Genomic DNA, 16708 nt, shown 5'->3' with positions numbered 1-16708 from the left:
ACACACCGTACTACACATACTTCATACTTATAGCAAATATATGACCCTCAATTGTTTATTTTCATTTATTTATTTATATTTTTTTCGATCGGTAAGGGAGAAAGCGCGTTTTTGTGCCTGGTTTCCGGTCGCGCCGGCGCACAAGCTTATATAAATGCGCGAGATCTCCACTCATTCTTTTCCGTTTTCCATTTTACTACATCTTCGTCTCCTCGCTGACTGACCCCGACTTCTCATATTCTCACATACTTGCACGTACTCAATACATAGCCACACACACAACACAGTCCTCCTTGCCACTCTTCGAAGCACTTCGCGTTGTACTAATCGCCTGGAAAGGACATATTCTACAATCGTACCGTTTATTTAAGTAAGTAAATAATAGGGTTAACAGAAACTCATTTGTGAAATTGAGATAATGAACCTCATTTGCATGAGGAAAACGGTTCACGTATTACGACGCATACTTTTTTTTGTTCGTCAACGCTCTCGCGGACCTTTCGGCCATCGTGGCTGATTCGCGCGACCTTAACCTTAGCTGAGCAAAGAGGCGAGAAAATTGGCGCTTTTTTTCTTCATGAAAATCGCGCGTGATTGTGTCTAGTTTACAAGAATCATTGGTAGGGGGAAAAAAAAGAAATAAATCAAATTTTGAATAAATTTCCCAAATAGCCCGAGGGTCATGAAAACAGATCCCTACTTTTGAAATCAAGTGTCATATTCGTTTTGGAAATTCTTTTCCTACGCGCCGCTTTAACACTTTGTGCACGAGGCACGGCAGACGGGAGGGAGAGGCCTCTAACGTTATTTTAGCCTCGCGCGTTAATAAAACTGCAAGTTTTCGTCTCAAAGTCCCACCCAATGTTTTCAGCACGAGGAACACACATCTCAAGGTCTCTTTGAGAATTTTTTTTACCGTAATTAATGGATCAGTGTTGTAGGGAGGGGAGGGGAATCTCGTATTCTCGAAATCGCAGTGAACCCTCGAAAGTCATGCTTGACGGTCAAAGAAAGAAAAATTAATAAAAGTTATTATCAAAGACTTTTATCTATTTTATTTTTATCATTCATTGCAGAAGGGTGTTGTATGAGTCAAAAAATAGAAAAGCCAGTGCTATCAGGTCAACGCATAAAGACCAGAAAAAGAGGTGATTATCATGTTTTTTCATATTCAATTGGTGTTCTGATAATTCAGCAGCCGGTTTTTACTAAAATCCCATTATTCGGTAGATGAAAAAGAGAAATACGATCCGACTGGATTTCGAGATGCGATTTTGCTGGGCCTGGAAAAAGCTGGCAACGACCTAGACGCTATTTCCAAGTATTTAGACACCGCTGGCTCCAAGTTGGACTATCGTCGGTACGGAGAGGCTCTTTTTGATATTCTTATTGCCGGAGGGCTTTTGGTACCAGGAGGCTCGATCGCCCAAGATGGAGACAAACTTGTCAAAACCACTGCCTGCGTTTTCGCGCAGCCGGAGGATATGGAGTCTATGAAAAATTATGAACAGGTACTATAGCGCCATAGTGTCGCTTGATTATGACAATTTTCAAATGATCCAATGAAAAGACTATTAAAGATTGTTGCAATTTTATTAGAAAGCACAATTATTTCCAACTAAATCGGAAGTCCTGTCCAATAGTAAAAAATTTGTTGTTTATTCTAACAATTCAAATTGGTTATTTTTTATAAGACCATCTTATATACGCAAGCTTGCACAATCTAAAAAAAATTTCTATCACAGGTATTCACCAAACTCATGCGACGATATAAATACTTGGAAAAGATGTTTGAGGAGGAGATGAAGAAGGTGTTGGTCTTTATGAAGGGATTCACTCCTTTAGAGCGAACTAAATTGGCTAGAATGACCGCCCTTTGGATTTCAAACGGTTCTGTACCACCTACCGTCCTCTCGGTTCTCATCAACGAACATCTCGTAAAAGATAATTTGGCGCTCGACTTTCTCATGGAGGTATTCGTAACATGGAAAACGGAAAAAGGTTTATCGAGTTTGATGACTGCATTGAAACGCGGTGGCATTGAGGGAAGGTAATGAAAAAAAAAGTTACCCATTTTATTCGACTGACTCAAACGTAACGATGAACGAAATATTTGAAAATTCAAAGCTATAAATAGGAGTTAAATCATAGCGTTGATGTAACATTTGCCGTTAGGTTAATGGAATTCGTGCCACCGAATAAACGATCGGAGGAATATTTCCGCTCGGTTTTCGAAGCTGTTGGTTTGGCTGATATCGTTAAGCTTCACAAAGCTCAAGCGAGTCAAGAAGCAAAACGCGATCTGCAACAGCTGCTACTCGATGATTTGGCTGATAACCGACCGATCAAGGACATCGTGCTTGATCTCAAGGAGATGGCACTCAGATGTGGCATACCTGAGCATGAAGTTATTGGACTGGTAACGATTCAATATGAATTTAACAGTAAAATATGAAATATTCTAGAATTTGACTTCCTCATGTGATTGTTTTGTAGATATGGTCGGTAGTGATGGGCCAAGCCGAATGGAATAAAAAAGAAGAGTTGGTCGCCGAACAAGCACTCAAACATTTAAAAATCTATACACCGTTATTCGGTGCATTCACATCCACTGCCAGATCTGAGCTCGCTCTTATCCTTAAAGTTCAGGAGTTTTGTTACGAGAACATGAACTTCATGAAAGTCTTCCAGAAGATCGTTTTGTTATTTTACAAAAGTACGCTACTTTCACATTATATTTCTTCATTCGTTCTTTACCCTCATCTTTGTGTACTATTGATGCGACGTTCTTTGTTCAACAGAGGACGTGGTGTCTGAGGAAGTAATTCTGAAGTGGTACAAGGAGGGACACTCGCTCAAGGGAAAAATGCTCTTTTTGGACCAAATGAAAAAATTCATCGAGTGGCTGCAAAATGCTGAGGAAGAGTCCGAATCGGGAGAAGAAGAAGATTAAAGGAAAAGGAAGAAAATAATTTTTTTTTTTCGTTGAAAGTAAGTTTTGGAAATGAATCACGACACGATACTGCAATATTTACACACAAGACGTACATCAAATTCACGTATCAATGGTTTCATTGTAGATACATTCAAACCACATTGCCAGATAACGAAATGTTACAGACTAAAAATCAGTACGTCAGTATTCTGTCCAAATTAATTGGAGCCTTTAACGGGGAAAACATAACAAAGAAAATCTGACTCGTAAGTTACGATGACGGGTAAATTCAATAATACCAATGGGAAAATAACAACAAGGAAATGTTTAATTAAAGCACTAAAAAGAATACGAACAAACGTTTTATCAATCTCTGGTCGCGACCTAATCGTTACCAAGTTGGTTGTATAGACGGATTACGTTGTTGGAATGAGCAAACAAAAACGATCCAATCGGTGGTAAAATCGACAAAGATAGACATTATTCGAACGCAATTAGCATGGCCGATGAAATTGTAAAAATTTTCACTGTCTCTGAACTGTATTTACTTAAAGAAAAGGAACTAAAAGTAACAAAAAAAACGAAAAAATATTTTGTGTTACATTTTTATAACTCCGCTACGAAATATATACAAATTTTGACAAAAAAATCAAGAGAAAAGAAACGAGAGTAGTAAGATCACTGAAAGCGATTCGCAAAAAAAAAAGAATGGACGACATACAGAATCTGCGAGAAAAGTAACTTTACGAATCATGAACTTTATCCCTGTGTACGTAAGAATTTCGAAACCCTGTCTTACTTTGTACGATTATATTGTATTAGTTTATAGAAAAAAAACGAAAAAAAAAAACAGAAAAAATATATACTGTCCGGTGGTGTTTGATATGTGAAGTTTCAGTAGTCATCTCAATTGAAAAATTAATCGGACCGAATGGAGCAAAATTTTTAACTTCAGGAACGGAAATGACAGGATCCATCGTAGTTTTCAGTATTTCATTGCGTACAGATGGCGACTATGGAAACTATCTTTTGCAACGGAGCTACGCAGATTAAAAAACAGCCCTCCCGTATTTGTAAGTGATTTTATTATGAAAGCCCTTTTTGCTTGCATTTGTAATCCCTCATCGAAGGTATCTGTTGTTTTTTGATAAAAGTTTCGTCCCTCATGTGAGGAATTAACGCTTCCGGTACAACAATGTTACCGTCCTTGGTTTGATGAGTCTCACAAATTGCAATCAACATTCGGGGTATAGCACAAGCTGTCCCGTTCAAAGTATGCACATATGACGATTCGCCGTTCTTATCTTCGTATTTTATGTTCAATCTTCGTGACTGATAATCCGTACAGTTGCTGCAACTCGATAATTCACCGTAAAACTGTTTCCCCGGTAGCCAACCCTCTATGTCCAATTTCCTGTTGAATGACAGCCATGATTTCAAATCGAAATAACAGAAAAAAAAGCGAAAAGAATGAATAACCGATTTTTTTAAATTTACTCTATTGAGAATTCGATTCGTGGTGGAATAAAAAATGTACCTGTAAGCAGGTGCACCAAGTTCATGGGCCGGCATGTCGAGAACTCGGAAGTGAATGCCCAAAGGGGCGAATAGGCTTTGTTGAATCTCCCGCAATTCGTTCATTGACTGTGAGGAATTGTCCGGATCGGAACAAACGAACATTTCGACTTTGGTGAACTGATGAACTCTGTACAAACCACGTTCTTCAGCGATATTTGATACTTCAGCCCTGTAACAACGGCTTACAGCTGCTAATTTGAGGGGCAATTGGGAGATGGAAAATTGGGCATCCGCGAGTTTAGCAGCCAAAGCCATCTCGGCTGTACCGGAAAGACTGTAATCGCCATAATGAGAATCCAACGAGTAAACGAGGGTTCTTTCGCCGCTAACGATAAGACCGCATCGCTCGATTATGGTCGTTGGTAGAATATCCGGTACACTGATCAACCGAAATCCATGCTTCAAAAGTTTGTCGACGCTGTAGCTTATCAAAGCTTCTTCCATTTGAGCCAAATCTCTAAAAAATATGTAACTTTTTTCTCCGGACAGTGGGCCCAGATCTTCAGTTCTAATGAGCTGCAACTTTTCCGCCAATTTGTTGAAATTCAACGGCGTAAAATCGAATTTTTTCTTCACTCCACATTCGGCGAGTACTCGCGGCTCGTCACCGTACTCGTAAACACCCGGTGCTGTCCTGTTAGGAATTTTGTGTAACTCTTTCATGAGCTCATTCCTCGATGCTGGTTTCTTCGATAATTCTAATACTTTGTCTATGTCTCCGACACCTTTTCTCCGCTTTATGTTCTCGAGTATTTCCTCACGATTTCCAACATCGTACAAATATTCAAGGTCGTATTCCGGTTCGGATATTTGCAATTTTCTTACCGGCATTGTGGTTTGTTTCTGGAAAGAAAAACTTTCCGAATTAATTTAAATCAATGTTGAGATAGAAAAATTATTATTGCTCGAAAAAATGACTTACTTGGGCATAGTTACGAAATGCTCTTGATCGTAGAATATTCACCAGTCCTCGTCCGCCGTTCATATTGTTATGATTTCAGTAATCACAACTTTTTATTTTAGTCAAACGAAACCAGATGTGCGTATTCTCATGGATGGTGATTAAAATTTATTTTCGCGAGGAATCCGGCCGCATATTACTCTGGCTCATTGTCAAATGATCAATTTCAACAAATTTGTTTTAAAATTTACTTATGATTCTCGAGATTATTTAGGTATCCAGGTGGTGCGCTCCTATGACACAGAAAAATTTTTCGCTGAATTTTAAGACATCGAGAACAGTGTTGATTCGGTTTTTTGTTCGACTAGAAAGTATCGAATATCAACCGAATCGAGCCGTACGCGTCACTATTTTTCATCCATTTGACTTTATCTATGTTGGTAGGTACATTTCATGAGAATTGTAACGATTGGAAATATTTTGGGGGAGGGAAAATCCACGTTTCTTGAAATGGATTTTTGATCTGAAACTAATCGATTGATATCAATTGATTGCGTTTTCCAGTTATAAAGTGTCTTCGTATTTGGATACGAATGGAAAATAAAAGGCCTCGGGAGCGAGGTCTATAGATTCATAGTTCAGTAGCATCGCGAGCTTTCCAGCTGGAAAGCATTGAACTGATATAATTCATATAATAATACTGGAACACGTTTGCTGAGCCACATTAGAAATGATAGAGGAGACAGCCTAGAGGGGGGAGGTGAATTTATCCTCTCCACGATCTGCGCATGCCTGTGCTCACGCGCATTAGATATTACACATTCTAAACAGAAAATAGTTTACTGCCGTCCAACATTTCCGTATGAATGTTCAGTGTCGTTGTCAAATGATTTTTCTAGTGAACTGTACCAACAGAAACAGTGGAGTGCGCGTTCCAATTATTAACAGAAATTATTCATGCCAGTATACCTATGGATTGTTGACGGTTACAAAGTGTACGCATACCGGAATACGCCGACGTGACTCAACACTTCTCCCAGGACCGAAAATGGCCGCCTCGAGAAGAGCTTATTATCTATGCAATGCTACTAATCCACGGATCTTAACCCTGATAACAACTCACTTTAAAAAAGTCTATCAGAGCCACATCAGAGCACATCTATGCGTGACCAATTCGAAGTTTCGATCAGCCAACGGTCTTCACTCGAATGAGAACTATGAGAAGCCTTTTTGTGATATCTCAAGGTGACCAATCCCTACCGAGTTAAATCTCAACTAGCCAATGACGAAACTTTATCGCGTGCCGAAAAATTTGAATCTCTACCTGACCACATGGAACTGCAATAACAAACTCAATCAACCAATCGAAAAAATGGACCTGACGGAATACTGGTACATAGTTGATTGTTGAGTGAGTTTATTAATCCTGGTTCCATGTGGTTTGGTATAGATTCACCCTAAAAAGAAAATTAGTCACTCAATTTTTTAATTGTCAGTTTGTGAATGTTTGATTAATTAAAACATTTGTTTCATTATATTTTTATACGAACAAATGAAACAAAATATAGCGACAAGTTAGCCGCTACTTTTTGAAATTTTGTCAAATTTCATTACTTCAGATTCCAATCGACTCGGAATCGTTTGTTTGAAACAAATAATACTTTCCAAACGTTTCTTTCATGATTTTTATTCCGAAAAATGAACTGACAAATTATTGGACAAATCCCATATTGAAGCTTAGCGAACATAACCTATAGATGTCACGACGTCAAGATGCGAGACAACTTGATAAAAACCAGGGAAGTGATAACAACGAATCTGACTAACCGTCTCGAAATTAGTGTGAAGTACATCGTTTTTTTTCTTTAAAAGTATATTACGTCGAGCCTGGTCGAGCCTCGAGCATCGCTGCGCGCTCTCCAGCCTGCAAGTGGATCTACATTTTCCGTGTCAAAAGCACGAGTTGTGTCGTTCCACGTACATCTATGTCCAAATTTACATAAAAATCTTCATTTTCGATCGCCTTGCAATAGCGAATGACGACATTACACATTTGATCGATTACAAGCTCGTCCGTAAATGTGTGCCAATTTGATGTTGCTCCTCTCCATTTCTGTTCTCCTCAATTTCATTGTTAGTCTTCCACGAATTAGATCACCACCAGCCTCCGCTGCAGCTGCATTACGCTCCGATTTATTTGATTTTTCTCGCTCATTGATGTCACTGATCATTGAGCTACCAGCAAATCATTTCTTAATTTGGTTTCAGAACGTGTACTTCCCCTGTGACTTTTAAAGTTGATGGCTTGTCCTTTTTGATCATCCGGGGGGTCGACAGTGATCCAATGATTCCAAGCACCTTCAGTCTTCGGTTTATTCCCTGCTGAAGTTTTCTCGAGCTGCATTTCTTTTGGTTTCATGTTACACGCCGCTGAACCGGCATTACCGATGACGAAATTATGGTCCAATCGTACCTCTGCAGGCTCAGTAAACTTCAAAGTCTGTTGATTTTTGTGGTACCCACATTTTTTCAGTGAGTTCGGGTTCTATGACGGCTAAGGTTGATGACGACATTACGATTTTCATATTTAAGTTATTTCAAGTCTTATTTTAAGTTATTCATTTTATCATTAAATAATTATTTTATTTCCTTGCTCCAAGGTTATCCAGGGCATAATAAAACTCAATTAATCCCTTTTTCCTTGTACAACGAGGAGAGAGAAACCTCACTTGGAATTTTCGAAATCGAAATTCTTCGATACAGTTTGATCGATCAAAAAAGACTCCTCAGCCTACGTAGGACGATGGCAAAAATCGTCTGACAGAGTCTTTTTTAATCGGTCTCGCACTCACGGTTGCGATATTCCGACTGATCCATCCTCTTAATGCAGAGTTCAACGTGTTGGGGTTGCTCTCGTTTTACATCCTGCAAACGAATGAGACGAACACACACACAAACTCGTAGAAAAATATGTTACGTGACTTCAACATAATAATATACACATCGCACGTATAGTGGTTACAAAAAGTATTCGTAAACTTTACATAGAAAATTGTATTTCAAGTGTACGAATGCTCAAAGTATGAGATCGCATTGGAGACTGGAAAGTCAGCACCTGCGAAACCTTACTTCGTGCTACAAACGTATCAATTTTTATTTTCATATCGACACAAATGTTTATGTACCCATAAACTTGCACATTCGTGTTTCATTCGTAAACAGTTTGACTCTTGTTTTTTCAGTGCGGAGCAGTTCTGACAACTTTTATTCCCCAACAACAAGATGAGCTTCGTTTGTTCAAAGGCCGGGGAATTTTTGAGATTCTTGAGCCCGAAGATTTTTCGTTGTCCATCATTTTTTGGATGGTCTTGACTGTACTATTTTGGGCTGAAACATTATTGGGCTAATGAAGACAGAAAACGTACCGGAGGCGTTGGCTCTCGAGCTCCGCGCCCATGCTCCTGTGTGCATTTGAACATGGATTTATAAATTTGACTCGATCGATATTCGCAGACTCTCGATCTAATATGTGCCACACCCACTGAATCTCGACCTTCGCGAGCTGACTCAACTTTTCCTATTCGCTTTGTTTTCTTGTTTTCTCGTTTTCTCGATACCACGGTGGAAAGATTCATTTACATATTGGGAGAAAACGGATGAGGTTTTTGTTATTTCTCGAAAGCAGGAAATTCCAGGCGATGCTGTCAAAAATATGAGAAATAGAGCGAGTCATATTTTGACTCTGCAGATTGAGAAATTTCAGAATAACCAGAAGATTCGTGAGCAGAGGCTTGAAAGTATATCGAAACGTGAGAACGGTGATTAAAACATTACAGTCGCCGATCGATCGTCGAATGCCCCGGCAAAAAATGCATCACAACGAAGCATTTGATCTCGTTCTACCGAAAAATATTCATCCTTCCTCCAAGCTTTCTCTCATTTCGTCATTTTTTGACTCAATTAGCCCTCGAATGCTCGAAAAAAGGTTGCCCAGCACTCGGATCGAGGATTTTCCGCGACTCGTGACGCATTTGACAGTACGAGACATAAGTACAGGGAACGAATTGAATGAAATTTCACCTCAAATATGACCGTGCTGATCTTCGTGCGGGCTCTCCCTCGTCCCGCCCTTTCCCCTCTCGATCACCGTTATAATTAACGAGATCGCAAAGCGATCGAGAAAACAGTTTCTCGGACAATTATCTCTTATGGCTCACTCTCCTGCTGTTGCGCGATGGCATTCCGGCCTGTCGTATTACGAGAAAAGACTCTTCCTCTCCTTCGTATATTTCACGGGACATTCGCCGCACGCATGCGAGTTTGACAACGAATAAAAACAGTTTGATGGAGTTGTAATACTTCTCCAATGGAAACGACTCGATACGAGTCTTTTCGAGCTCGAATTAAACCGTTTGCACCGATTTATCCCTCGCGGATGAGTCGCCAAAATTTTCTATCAATTTCATCGTCTGTTCAGAGCTTTGAAAAACTGAAGATTTTTCAAAGTTGAACTGCCAATTCTAGGAAAAAACTTGCGAAAAGAACTCATCGTGTTCGGAGATCCTTAAAAGTCTCATTTTTGCAAATATTTTCATAAATTTTCGATAATTCTTTTCAGATCGACAACTTGCAATGGAACGTCCCATGCGAGTGCACCAATTTCTGTTCTTTTTTGAATTCTGAAAAGCGAGCGGGCTGGCCGAACAATTAGTTCAACGATTAAGGAATTCTTCTCGTAAATGTGCTCTTTTACGGCTTACTCTCGATTCCCCGAGAGAATTCGTACGTACTTGTACGAGAGAGCGAACGTTTCGATCAATCTCTCGAGATCTATGGATCTCGGGAGCTATATATACAAGTGTTTTACTGGAGCAATCACATGACGAGATAAACGGAGGCAACCGAAGCCCTCGAGAGGATCGGAGTGATTTCGAAAGTGGCTTACTCGCACTGTGTATATTTTCTGTACGACTCTGTGGTGGACTAGAATAAGAAGCGAGAGTGCACAGTCGATCTAACCGCAATACCGATTTACCTGATGTGCTCGCTTTCGTCTGGCGTGGGCGAAAGGAAGGCTTTTGTGTCGGCTAATTAAAACTTTTTTTATCCTTTCGAGTGTCTGTTCTCCCTCTTTCTCTCTCTCTCTCTCTTTCTCGTTTATATTATTACACCATGTATTGGATTTTCCACCTATATTCTCGAATTGTCATACTCTAGATGTATTTTAATTATCCTTATATGCGATCTGTATCTTTTATTTTGTACCCTCTAATTAGATTTAGTATTTTGGCGATTGCTGTCTTGAGTGTCTTGAGTGTCTTTTACTTTACTTTTTTTTTACTCTTGATATAATTACTCTTAAGATTACTTGTTTATTCTAAAAGTAGTCTGTAAGTTATTTAGTGATTAAGTTGCTGTCCTATAGCTCGTTCGACTGCGTTACTTTGCATTAATTAGTATTCTCTCTTACTTTCTTAGAATCTACCTTGTTCCGAGTTTTATACTCTTAGTTAAGTTAAAAGTTTAGTTATAGGCTATTGGTTGTAATAATGGCTGCCTAAAAGTTTTTACTAAGGCGTAATAAACTTCATCATCATCGTCATCATGATCTTTCTCTCTCTGGCATGATTCTTTTATTTTCTATGATTTCATATGAAGTTATTACAATTGTTTTCTGATTCATGATTTGTAAGATTTTGCAACTTTGTACGATCTTATATTTTGTGTGATTCGGCTTGATGCGTGATACTCTGCTTATGCTATAGTTCTTTTCTCCGTGCCGTTCTTCTCGCCAACTGCACTGTTTTGTTCTTTACCACATATTTTACTTTATATCCTTTATTTTATGTTCTCTTAATGGTTTTAGCTATACTTCTTCTGTAATATCGCGCATTGCCTAAAAGTTTTACTGAGGCATTAATCATTAAATTCGCTATTTCTTTCACAGTAATTTTTATATCTCTACATTAATTATTATCAATGTTTAAAGAGATCGTTAAAATCACGAGTGCAAATGAATGAGGTAATTGCGATATTTTCCGCGTCGTTTCAATGCGCTTATGCTCCGAGACAAATTATCGTGACTTATTTTCACTCCCAAAGAATGCTTGCAAATATTAAGCAAAACTCGCTTGCTGCTCTACCTCATAATTATTTTTGCTGATAATAAAAAAAACAGCGCAAAGGTTTCTCGTATGACGTTGCTTCTGAAAGCTTCGTTTTTATTCTTCACGCAGTTATGCCTCCATACTTTTGGCTGTCGGCGAGCCCATTTATATTTTTTCGGATATTTATACATTTTTTCGGATTCCTTCGAGAGTGTGGCCCACGGGCACTGTTTCCCAGTGACTGGGTTTTCACAGTTTCCGCTGGTTTTTCCGCTGGAAGCTGACTCGGGACGTGGCTCGGGCACACACCGGCCGAGAATCTGTCGCTGTCGATGTATTATTTATTGAACAACGACAGCAAGATTCGAGTCCTCGTTTTCCTATGATTATTCGCGTCTTGCTTGTGCAATTAGGATAAAAACTAATGACGGATTTAAACTCTCCGGTTTTTTCCGCAATGCACATAAACTCGGATATAATATTTTCCCTCGAGAAAGATCGTTAAAACCGCGAGCGCAAAGGTAATCGTTAATAATAATTTTTCTTTGTTTATTTTCAAAGTGCAAATGATCGCTCGTGTGTTCGGCACGAAAGTAAACGTGCAGAATAATCGGTTCGTACACGTTCAGCGATAACTTTCTCACCGCCGGTTGGCTCATTGCGTTTTTCGAAGGATTTTCGTCTCTCCCGATTCCCCCTTTTGTCGAATTTTTTTACAATCCTTTTCGTTTGTTTCCTTCGCTCGGGGTTTCCCTCAAATTCTCCTGGACAGTTCTTCTTCGAATACCGCCAAATATCCACGTCCGACGAAGAGAGCGAACGACATAAAGGTCAATTAAATTAGCCAACGTTGAGGCTCTAACCCGTGACGCGAGCCCAATATTTCGGACGTCACGACACCGGATTTTTATACTTTTTCGTTCTCTCGTGCCCACGAACCAGCGACCAGTGGTGTGTGTCCACTCGTGCTTCCCAGGTACGTCGACTGTGTTTAGCATTCGCTGGACGGAGATCAGAGTTCATTTGCATATTATACATCGGAGAAATCCAGTATAAAAGGTTCTCCGCCTTATGTAACACGCGGAGGATTAAAAAAAGCGAGAGAAAGAAGAAATTCGAAGTTGGAGAATGAACTTTTGTGAGAGCAGCGCCGACTTCTTGCGCGTCCCGTTCAAAGGAGCTTCAAGAAAAGTTTTTTTTTGGATCGACCAACGATTGCTGCGGGGAGCATAATTTTAGAGAAGACCGCGCAATTTCGTCCGGCAATTCAGTAGCATTTTCTTGAGAGCGCAAGTCGCGACGTCGGGGGTCGCGAAATTTCACGTGCGGCTATATCCGAGTGAGAGCACCAGTCGATGTCAATTTTTATTTTCTTATTTGGCCGATTTCTCGAATAATCGATAGGCCCTGCGTGACTATTTATATGGAGTTTCTTTCCGCGTGTCACTCACGAAACGTTGGCTGACAGGAAGTCAACATTTCAATGTCGAGTGACACATGTCCGTGTGGCAGAGCGATTTTTTTCCTCGGACACATAACCAGCCGGTGAATAATTAATGAGCGCCACTGGCGCCAAGGGAACGACGAATTCGGAGGAAATAGAAATTGTACGTGTCAAGCGATTAATTTTGGCTTTTTCCCGGGCACGAATCCCCCGAAATAACTAATTCCAGTTTCAGATTAATCGGGCTACCTGCAAAGACTCGCTCCGAAAATCTGCCCAACTGACACCTTTTCATAAATTTTATTTTGAGCCCGTTTGAAAAGATGAAGAAGTTCGAATGAAACGTTTTTAATTCGACAATCTCTCAGTATTCTTAAAGAATTTTGAGCTATCTGCGCATACGTCACTTCGTTAGACGAAGACAAATTTCGTTTTGCTCGACGTCAGTTCGAAACAACGAACTTTTGTGCGAGCATAAATTTCGTTCAATTCCGACGAATTGAAATTGGAGTGACCTGAAACTCTGTGAAAAACTTTGGAATTCGTTTTTCGATTCGCATTTGTTTGGGAATTTTTACTTTATTTCAGCGAGTTCGTGGGTTCGAGGTTCATACGAGTGAATGATAAATTCAGTTGTCAGCGTGCATTGAATTTATGTTGGAGTGTAGTACTCGTGACTCTGAAACTTGCAGGTCAAACCAGCAGGCCGCATATTCGAGCACGTGGGCAGGGCATTTCGTTGAGCTCTCAAAGCGGAAACGCACGCCTACACGAATTTTCCGAATCTACTTCGGACACTTATTATTATGCGTTGTTTCAGTGCACGTAAATTAGGCGGTTTTTCGAGGCAAATAAATCACGTTCGACTTATATGGAGCTTCGAGCTCGTAAATTTCTTTTCTTCTTTGGCAATAACGTGAAATGAGAATATTAAAAAGACGCCCATGAAGAAAATACATTGTTCGCCGTGCGTCACACTCTCGTCCTTAAATACGCACTGCTAAGGAGCAACGAGGGAGAGAAAGAGAGCGAGATAAAAAGAAAGGTGTCCGCTGCTGGCTCTTGCAGTCGGGAGCCACGAGCTCAGGGCGTGGTACCAAATGCACTCGCGGCTCGTACTGCACTTCGTACAATTTTCTGGACACTTGATACGCAGCAGATCTCCTCGTCGTGCTAATAAAACAAAATTTGCTACCATAAAACACGCTCTGTATTTATTCCTCGTTGCGTGTTCGCAAACAATTATGTAAATTGAGTAAACGCATCGAATATTCAAGCGATGATTTTCTATCCCAATGTTTGAGAAATCGAACGTTGTTGGGAGATGAAATTTCATCGGATCCGCTTACCCTCGCTCTCGGCAAGTGACAAAACTTTCTTTTAGAGCTGCACATTATCATTGTAAATGGAATAATGTTTTTTTTTTGGTAATCCAACCTTTGGCTCGTTTCTTGATCGTCGACAGTTTGAATTTTTCGGGAAACCCTCGTTGGCCTTATTTTTTGTAATTATCTCGTCAGAATATTTTCGAAAGTTCATTCCTCGCGTTCGGCCGCACGACCGACGTTTTCGATACCGGAAATGGTACAGATAATATTTTGATTCCAGCGTCGTTGCTAGGATTGGAATAAATCAGAGACGCGAATGCAGTGTAAACAGAAAGCTCGTTACGACAGAGACCGATTTATTTTCATTTACTTTTTTTTCACCGTTCAAGCCGATCGATCAATTCTCGGACAGTGACAATTTGAATTGATTTTCAATCGAGCTGAATAAATATTTATGGCTTGTATATAGAAAGCACGAGACATGGAGCACTCTCCCGCTCATTAGGAATGATTGGACACTCTAAAAGGACTACGCAAATCTGGCCCAAGGGGGATTTTTAAACGGAACGTTTTTTATGAAAAAAAATCAAAAAAGGACGTGCAATTTGACAGAAAAATGATCAAACCTCCTCAAAAATAGCGTTCGCCAGAAAGTAAGATTTTTCGTATTTATACTAAAAATTGCATCAGCAGGACTCCAGAATTTTGGAGAAGTAAAAAGTCGAAAAAAACAACTCCGTCGGTGTCCTCGCGGAACTCGGCGATCGACAACTCTCCCGCCTCAGCCTCACATCGATATATTTATACAGTTCGCAATCGATGGCGCCAAATTTTCGTCCTTCGTGCGCTAAAGGAATGTCGATAAGGTGAGTGCCGCTAATTTATCACGGCGATAGTGACAGGAGGTACAAATCGATACACATTAATTTCTAAGCATTTCGTCGCTCATTTATAGGTCGATATCGGAGCGTGAATACGATCGTGAGGAGTGATATTCGATTCGAAAGGTTTTTGACCTTAACACGCCCTCTCCGTATCGCGGGGGTTGAGCGGGTGTTTCTGGAGGACTCGTCATAGCGGAGATCTCGGAATGTGTGCACACGTTAAATAATACGTAAGAAATGGTATTACGGACCGTGACGTAAATCACGGATTCTCGATCAATTAACACTTGCCTCTGCGCGAATTTTACCGAGAAATAATGACCGAATCGGGCGGATGTGAGCGGCTTCGAAAAAAAGTTTATGGCTTTCCGTCGTAAATAAATTAGTCGAAAGTACGAAAAGGGCCGTTCTTAGACACGCGAAATTTCAACAAAATGAAAGTGCTCACGGGGGTGATAACTTCTATGATGTGGCACAGTAAAATTTCTAGTGCGGCAGAAAAAAGTGCCCTTACCTTAACCTTGGGGCAAGTACAATTTATATTTTTTATCTGATTCGTTTGGTCCAGGAAGTATTTCGATCATTTCGATCTATTCTCGAGAACGATCGCGTGAACAAAAAATATATCGAGAAAGCATCTATGCAAACATTGAATTCCGTTATCAATTTGTTCATTCCTGAAAAAAATTCAGGAAATGATTCTCTGCCTTATTTCATTCGCCTATTATACTGATTTCCGAAAAAAAAACTTCGAAATAAAGAAATGAAGAAACCATCGCAAAATTACCTGTACTCTAACGACTTTGGTGCGACTCTGTAACGGTATTTTGAATACGTGTAAAGATGTGTTGATGAATAAAGTGAAAAAAACAAAAATGAAAAAAAGTGTGTTTATAAATTTATTCATCGAAAAAATGATATAAATAATAAGAAAAATAATAGTAATAATAAACTGCACAAAATTTTCTAAATCTGAAAAGAAACTTTGCGCAGTGAAGATTGGCAAATTTAACTGTGCTAGGTCTGTATTTTTAATCGTGCTCGTACTGTCAATTTTGACCTCACTTTTTGGTGGCATTTATATGTGCTACTTGTGTTTTTTACAGTGTCCGAAGATCGCATACGCTTTACAATAAAACAGTGAATTTATCCAGAATTTCTGGACAGTTTTACAAAACATTTATCTCCGTGCAGCAAAAACATGTCGGACGCAAAAAATTGGTGGAATTGGAAAAAACTCGGCGAGCAGCGCTAATCGGATTGTTGGATTTTCGGAACAGTTGATGTTTAAAAATTTGATGGGATGTTGAATTCCCGATTGATCGGAAAAGTGGAATGCGGTGGATGAGAAACTTTTGAGCGGCGCTGTAGCTCGAGGATTTTCCCGGTTGTGTTTTGCGGGACGATTTAGCACGTGTGAATCATAGCTCGGGTGTTCGTTTCAGCCGAAGCTCCATCGAGTACATAGCACGCTTACGAAACGGTCGTTCGCGTCCGCATTGGGCGGCTGATGTTTGAGGGACGCCTCCGC

The 16708-nt window shown here is 39.9% G+C and overlaps 2 protein-coding genes and 1 long non-coding RNA gene across 7 annotated transcripts; 2 read left to right on the top strand and 1 right to left on the bottom strand.

Annotated features, from left to right (window-relative positions):
• The first annotated feature begins 195 nt into the window (after window positions 1-195).
• On the top strand, window positions 196-3818 carry kra (basic leucine zipper and W2 domain-containing protein kra). 2 transcript variants are annotated; one of them, XM_043414420.1, is made up of 8 exons: window positions 196-370; window positions 1077-1148; window positions 1231-1511; window positions 1746-2050; window positions 2176-2419; window positions 2497-2716; window positions 2802-2991; window positions 3081-3818. In XM_043414420.1, exons 2-7 carry the CDS (start codon window positions 1088-1090, stop codon window positions 2951-2953), a joined length of 1263 nt encoding a protein of 420 aa, XP_043270355.1. In that variant the 5' UTR covers window positions 196-370; window positions 1077-1087; the 3' UTR covers window positions 2954-2991; window positions 3081-3818. The 2 variants fall into 2 exon arrangements, with proteins under 2 accessions (XP_043270355.1, XP_043270354.1); XM_043414419.1 differs by having other exon boundaries at window positions 197-370; window positions 2802-3818.
• A 185-nt stretch (window positions 3819-4003) lies between these two features.
• On the bottom strand, window positions 4004-6691 carry SerRS-m (Seryl-tRNA synthetase, mitochondrial). Of its 3 annotated transcripts, none has more exons than XM_043414416.1 (4): window positions 6538-6691; window positions 5436-5707; window positions 4473-5356; window positions 4004-4349 (listed from the first exon to the last, which is right to left on the bottom strand). In XM_043414416.1, the coding sequence occupies exons 2-4, from the start codon at window positions 5496-5498 to the stop codon at window positions 4022-4024; spliced, it is 1275 nt and encodes a 424-aa protein (XP_043270351.1). In that variant the 5' UTR covers window positions 5499-5707; window positions 6538-6691; the 3' UTR covers window positions 4004-4021. The 3 variants fall into 3 exon arrangements, with proteins under 3 accessions (XP_043270351.1, XP_043270353.1, XP_043270352.1); XM_043414418.1 differs by having other exon boundaries at window positions 6420-6540; XM_043414417.1 differs by lacking the exon at window positions 6538-6691 and adding an exon at window positions 6384-6519.
• Window positions 6584-16056, top strand: LOC122407934 (uncharacterized). 2 transcript variants are annotated; one of them, XR_006260319.1, is made up of 3 exons: window positions 6584-6659; window positions 7683-15159; window positions 15249-16056. It is a non-coding gene; the product is annotated as an uncharacterized lncRNA (long non-coding RNA). The 2 variants fall into 2 exon arrangements; XR_006260318.1 differs by lacking the exon at window positions 6584-6659 and adding an exon at window positions 6836-7547.
• Window positions 16057-16708: the final 652 nt, after the last annotated feature.

Source organism: Venturia canescens, chromosome 3 (genome assembly GCF_019457755.1).
Source record: "Venturia canescens isolate UGA chromosome 3, ASM1945775v1, whole genome shotgun sequence".
Lineage (NCBI taxonomy): Eukaryota > Metazoa > Arthropoda > Insecta > Hymenoptera > Ichneumonidae > Venturia > Venturia canescens.
Note: the sequence above shows the minus strand (reverse complement) of the source record. Positions and strands in the feature narration are given on the sequence as shown.

What these genes read in the sequence shown, in the direction of transcription:
- kra (XM_043414420.1), top strand. Translation starts at nt 1,088, where the DNA reads ATGAGTCAAAAAATAGAAAAGCCAGTGCTATCAGGTCAACGCATAAAG. An exon ending in CATAAAGACCAGAAAAAGAG is followed by an intron (nt 1,149 to 1,230) that starts GTGATTATCATG and finishes ATTATTCGGTAG; the next exon opens with ATGAAAAAGAGAAATACGAT. An exon ending in CTATGAAAAATTATGAACAG is followed by an intron (nt 1,512 to 1,745) that starts GTACTATAGCGC and finishes TTTCTATCACAG; the next exon opens with GTATTCACCAAACTCATGCG.
- SerRS-m (XM_043414416.1), bottom strand. Translation starts at nt 5,498, where the DNA reads ATGAACGGCGGACGAGGACTGGTGAATATTCTACGATCAAGAGCATTT. An exon ending in CATTTCGTAACTATGCCCAA is followed by an intron (nt 5,357 to 5,435) that starts GTAAGTCATTTT and finishes TTTTCTTTCCAG; the next exon opens with AAACAAACCACAATGCCGGT. An exon ending in CTTGGTGCACCTGCTTACAG is followed by an intron (nt 4,350 to 4,472) that starts GTACATTTTTTA and finishes GTCATTCAACAG; the next exon opens with GAAATTGGACATAGAGGGTT.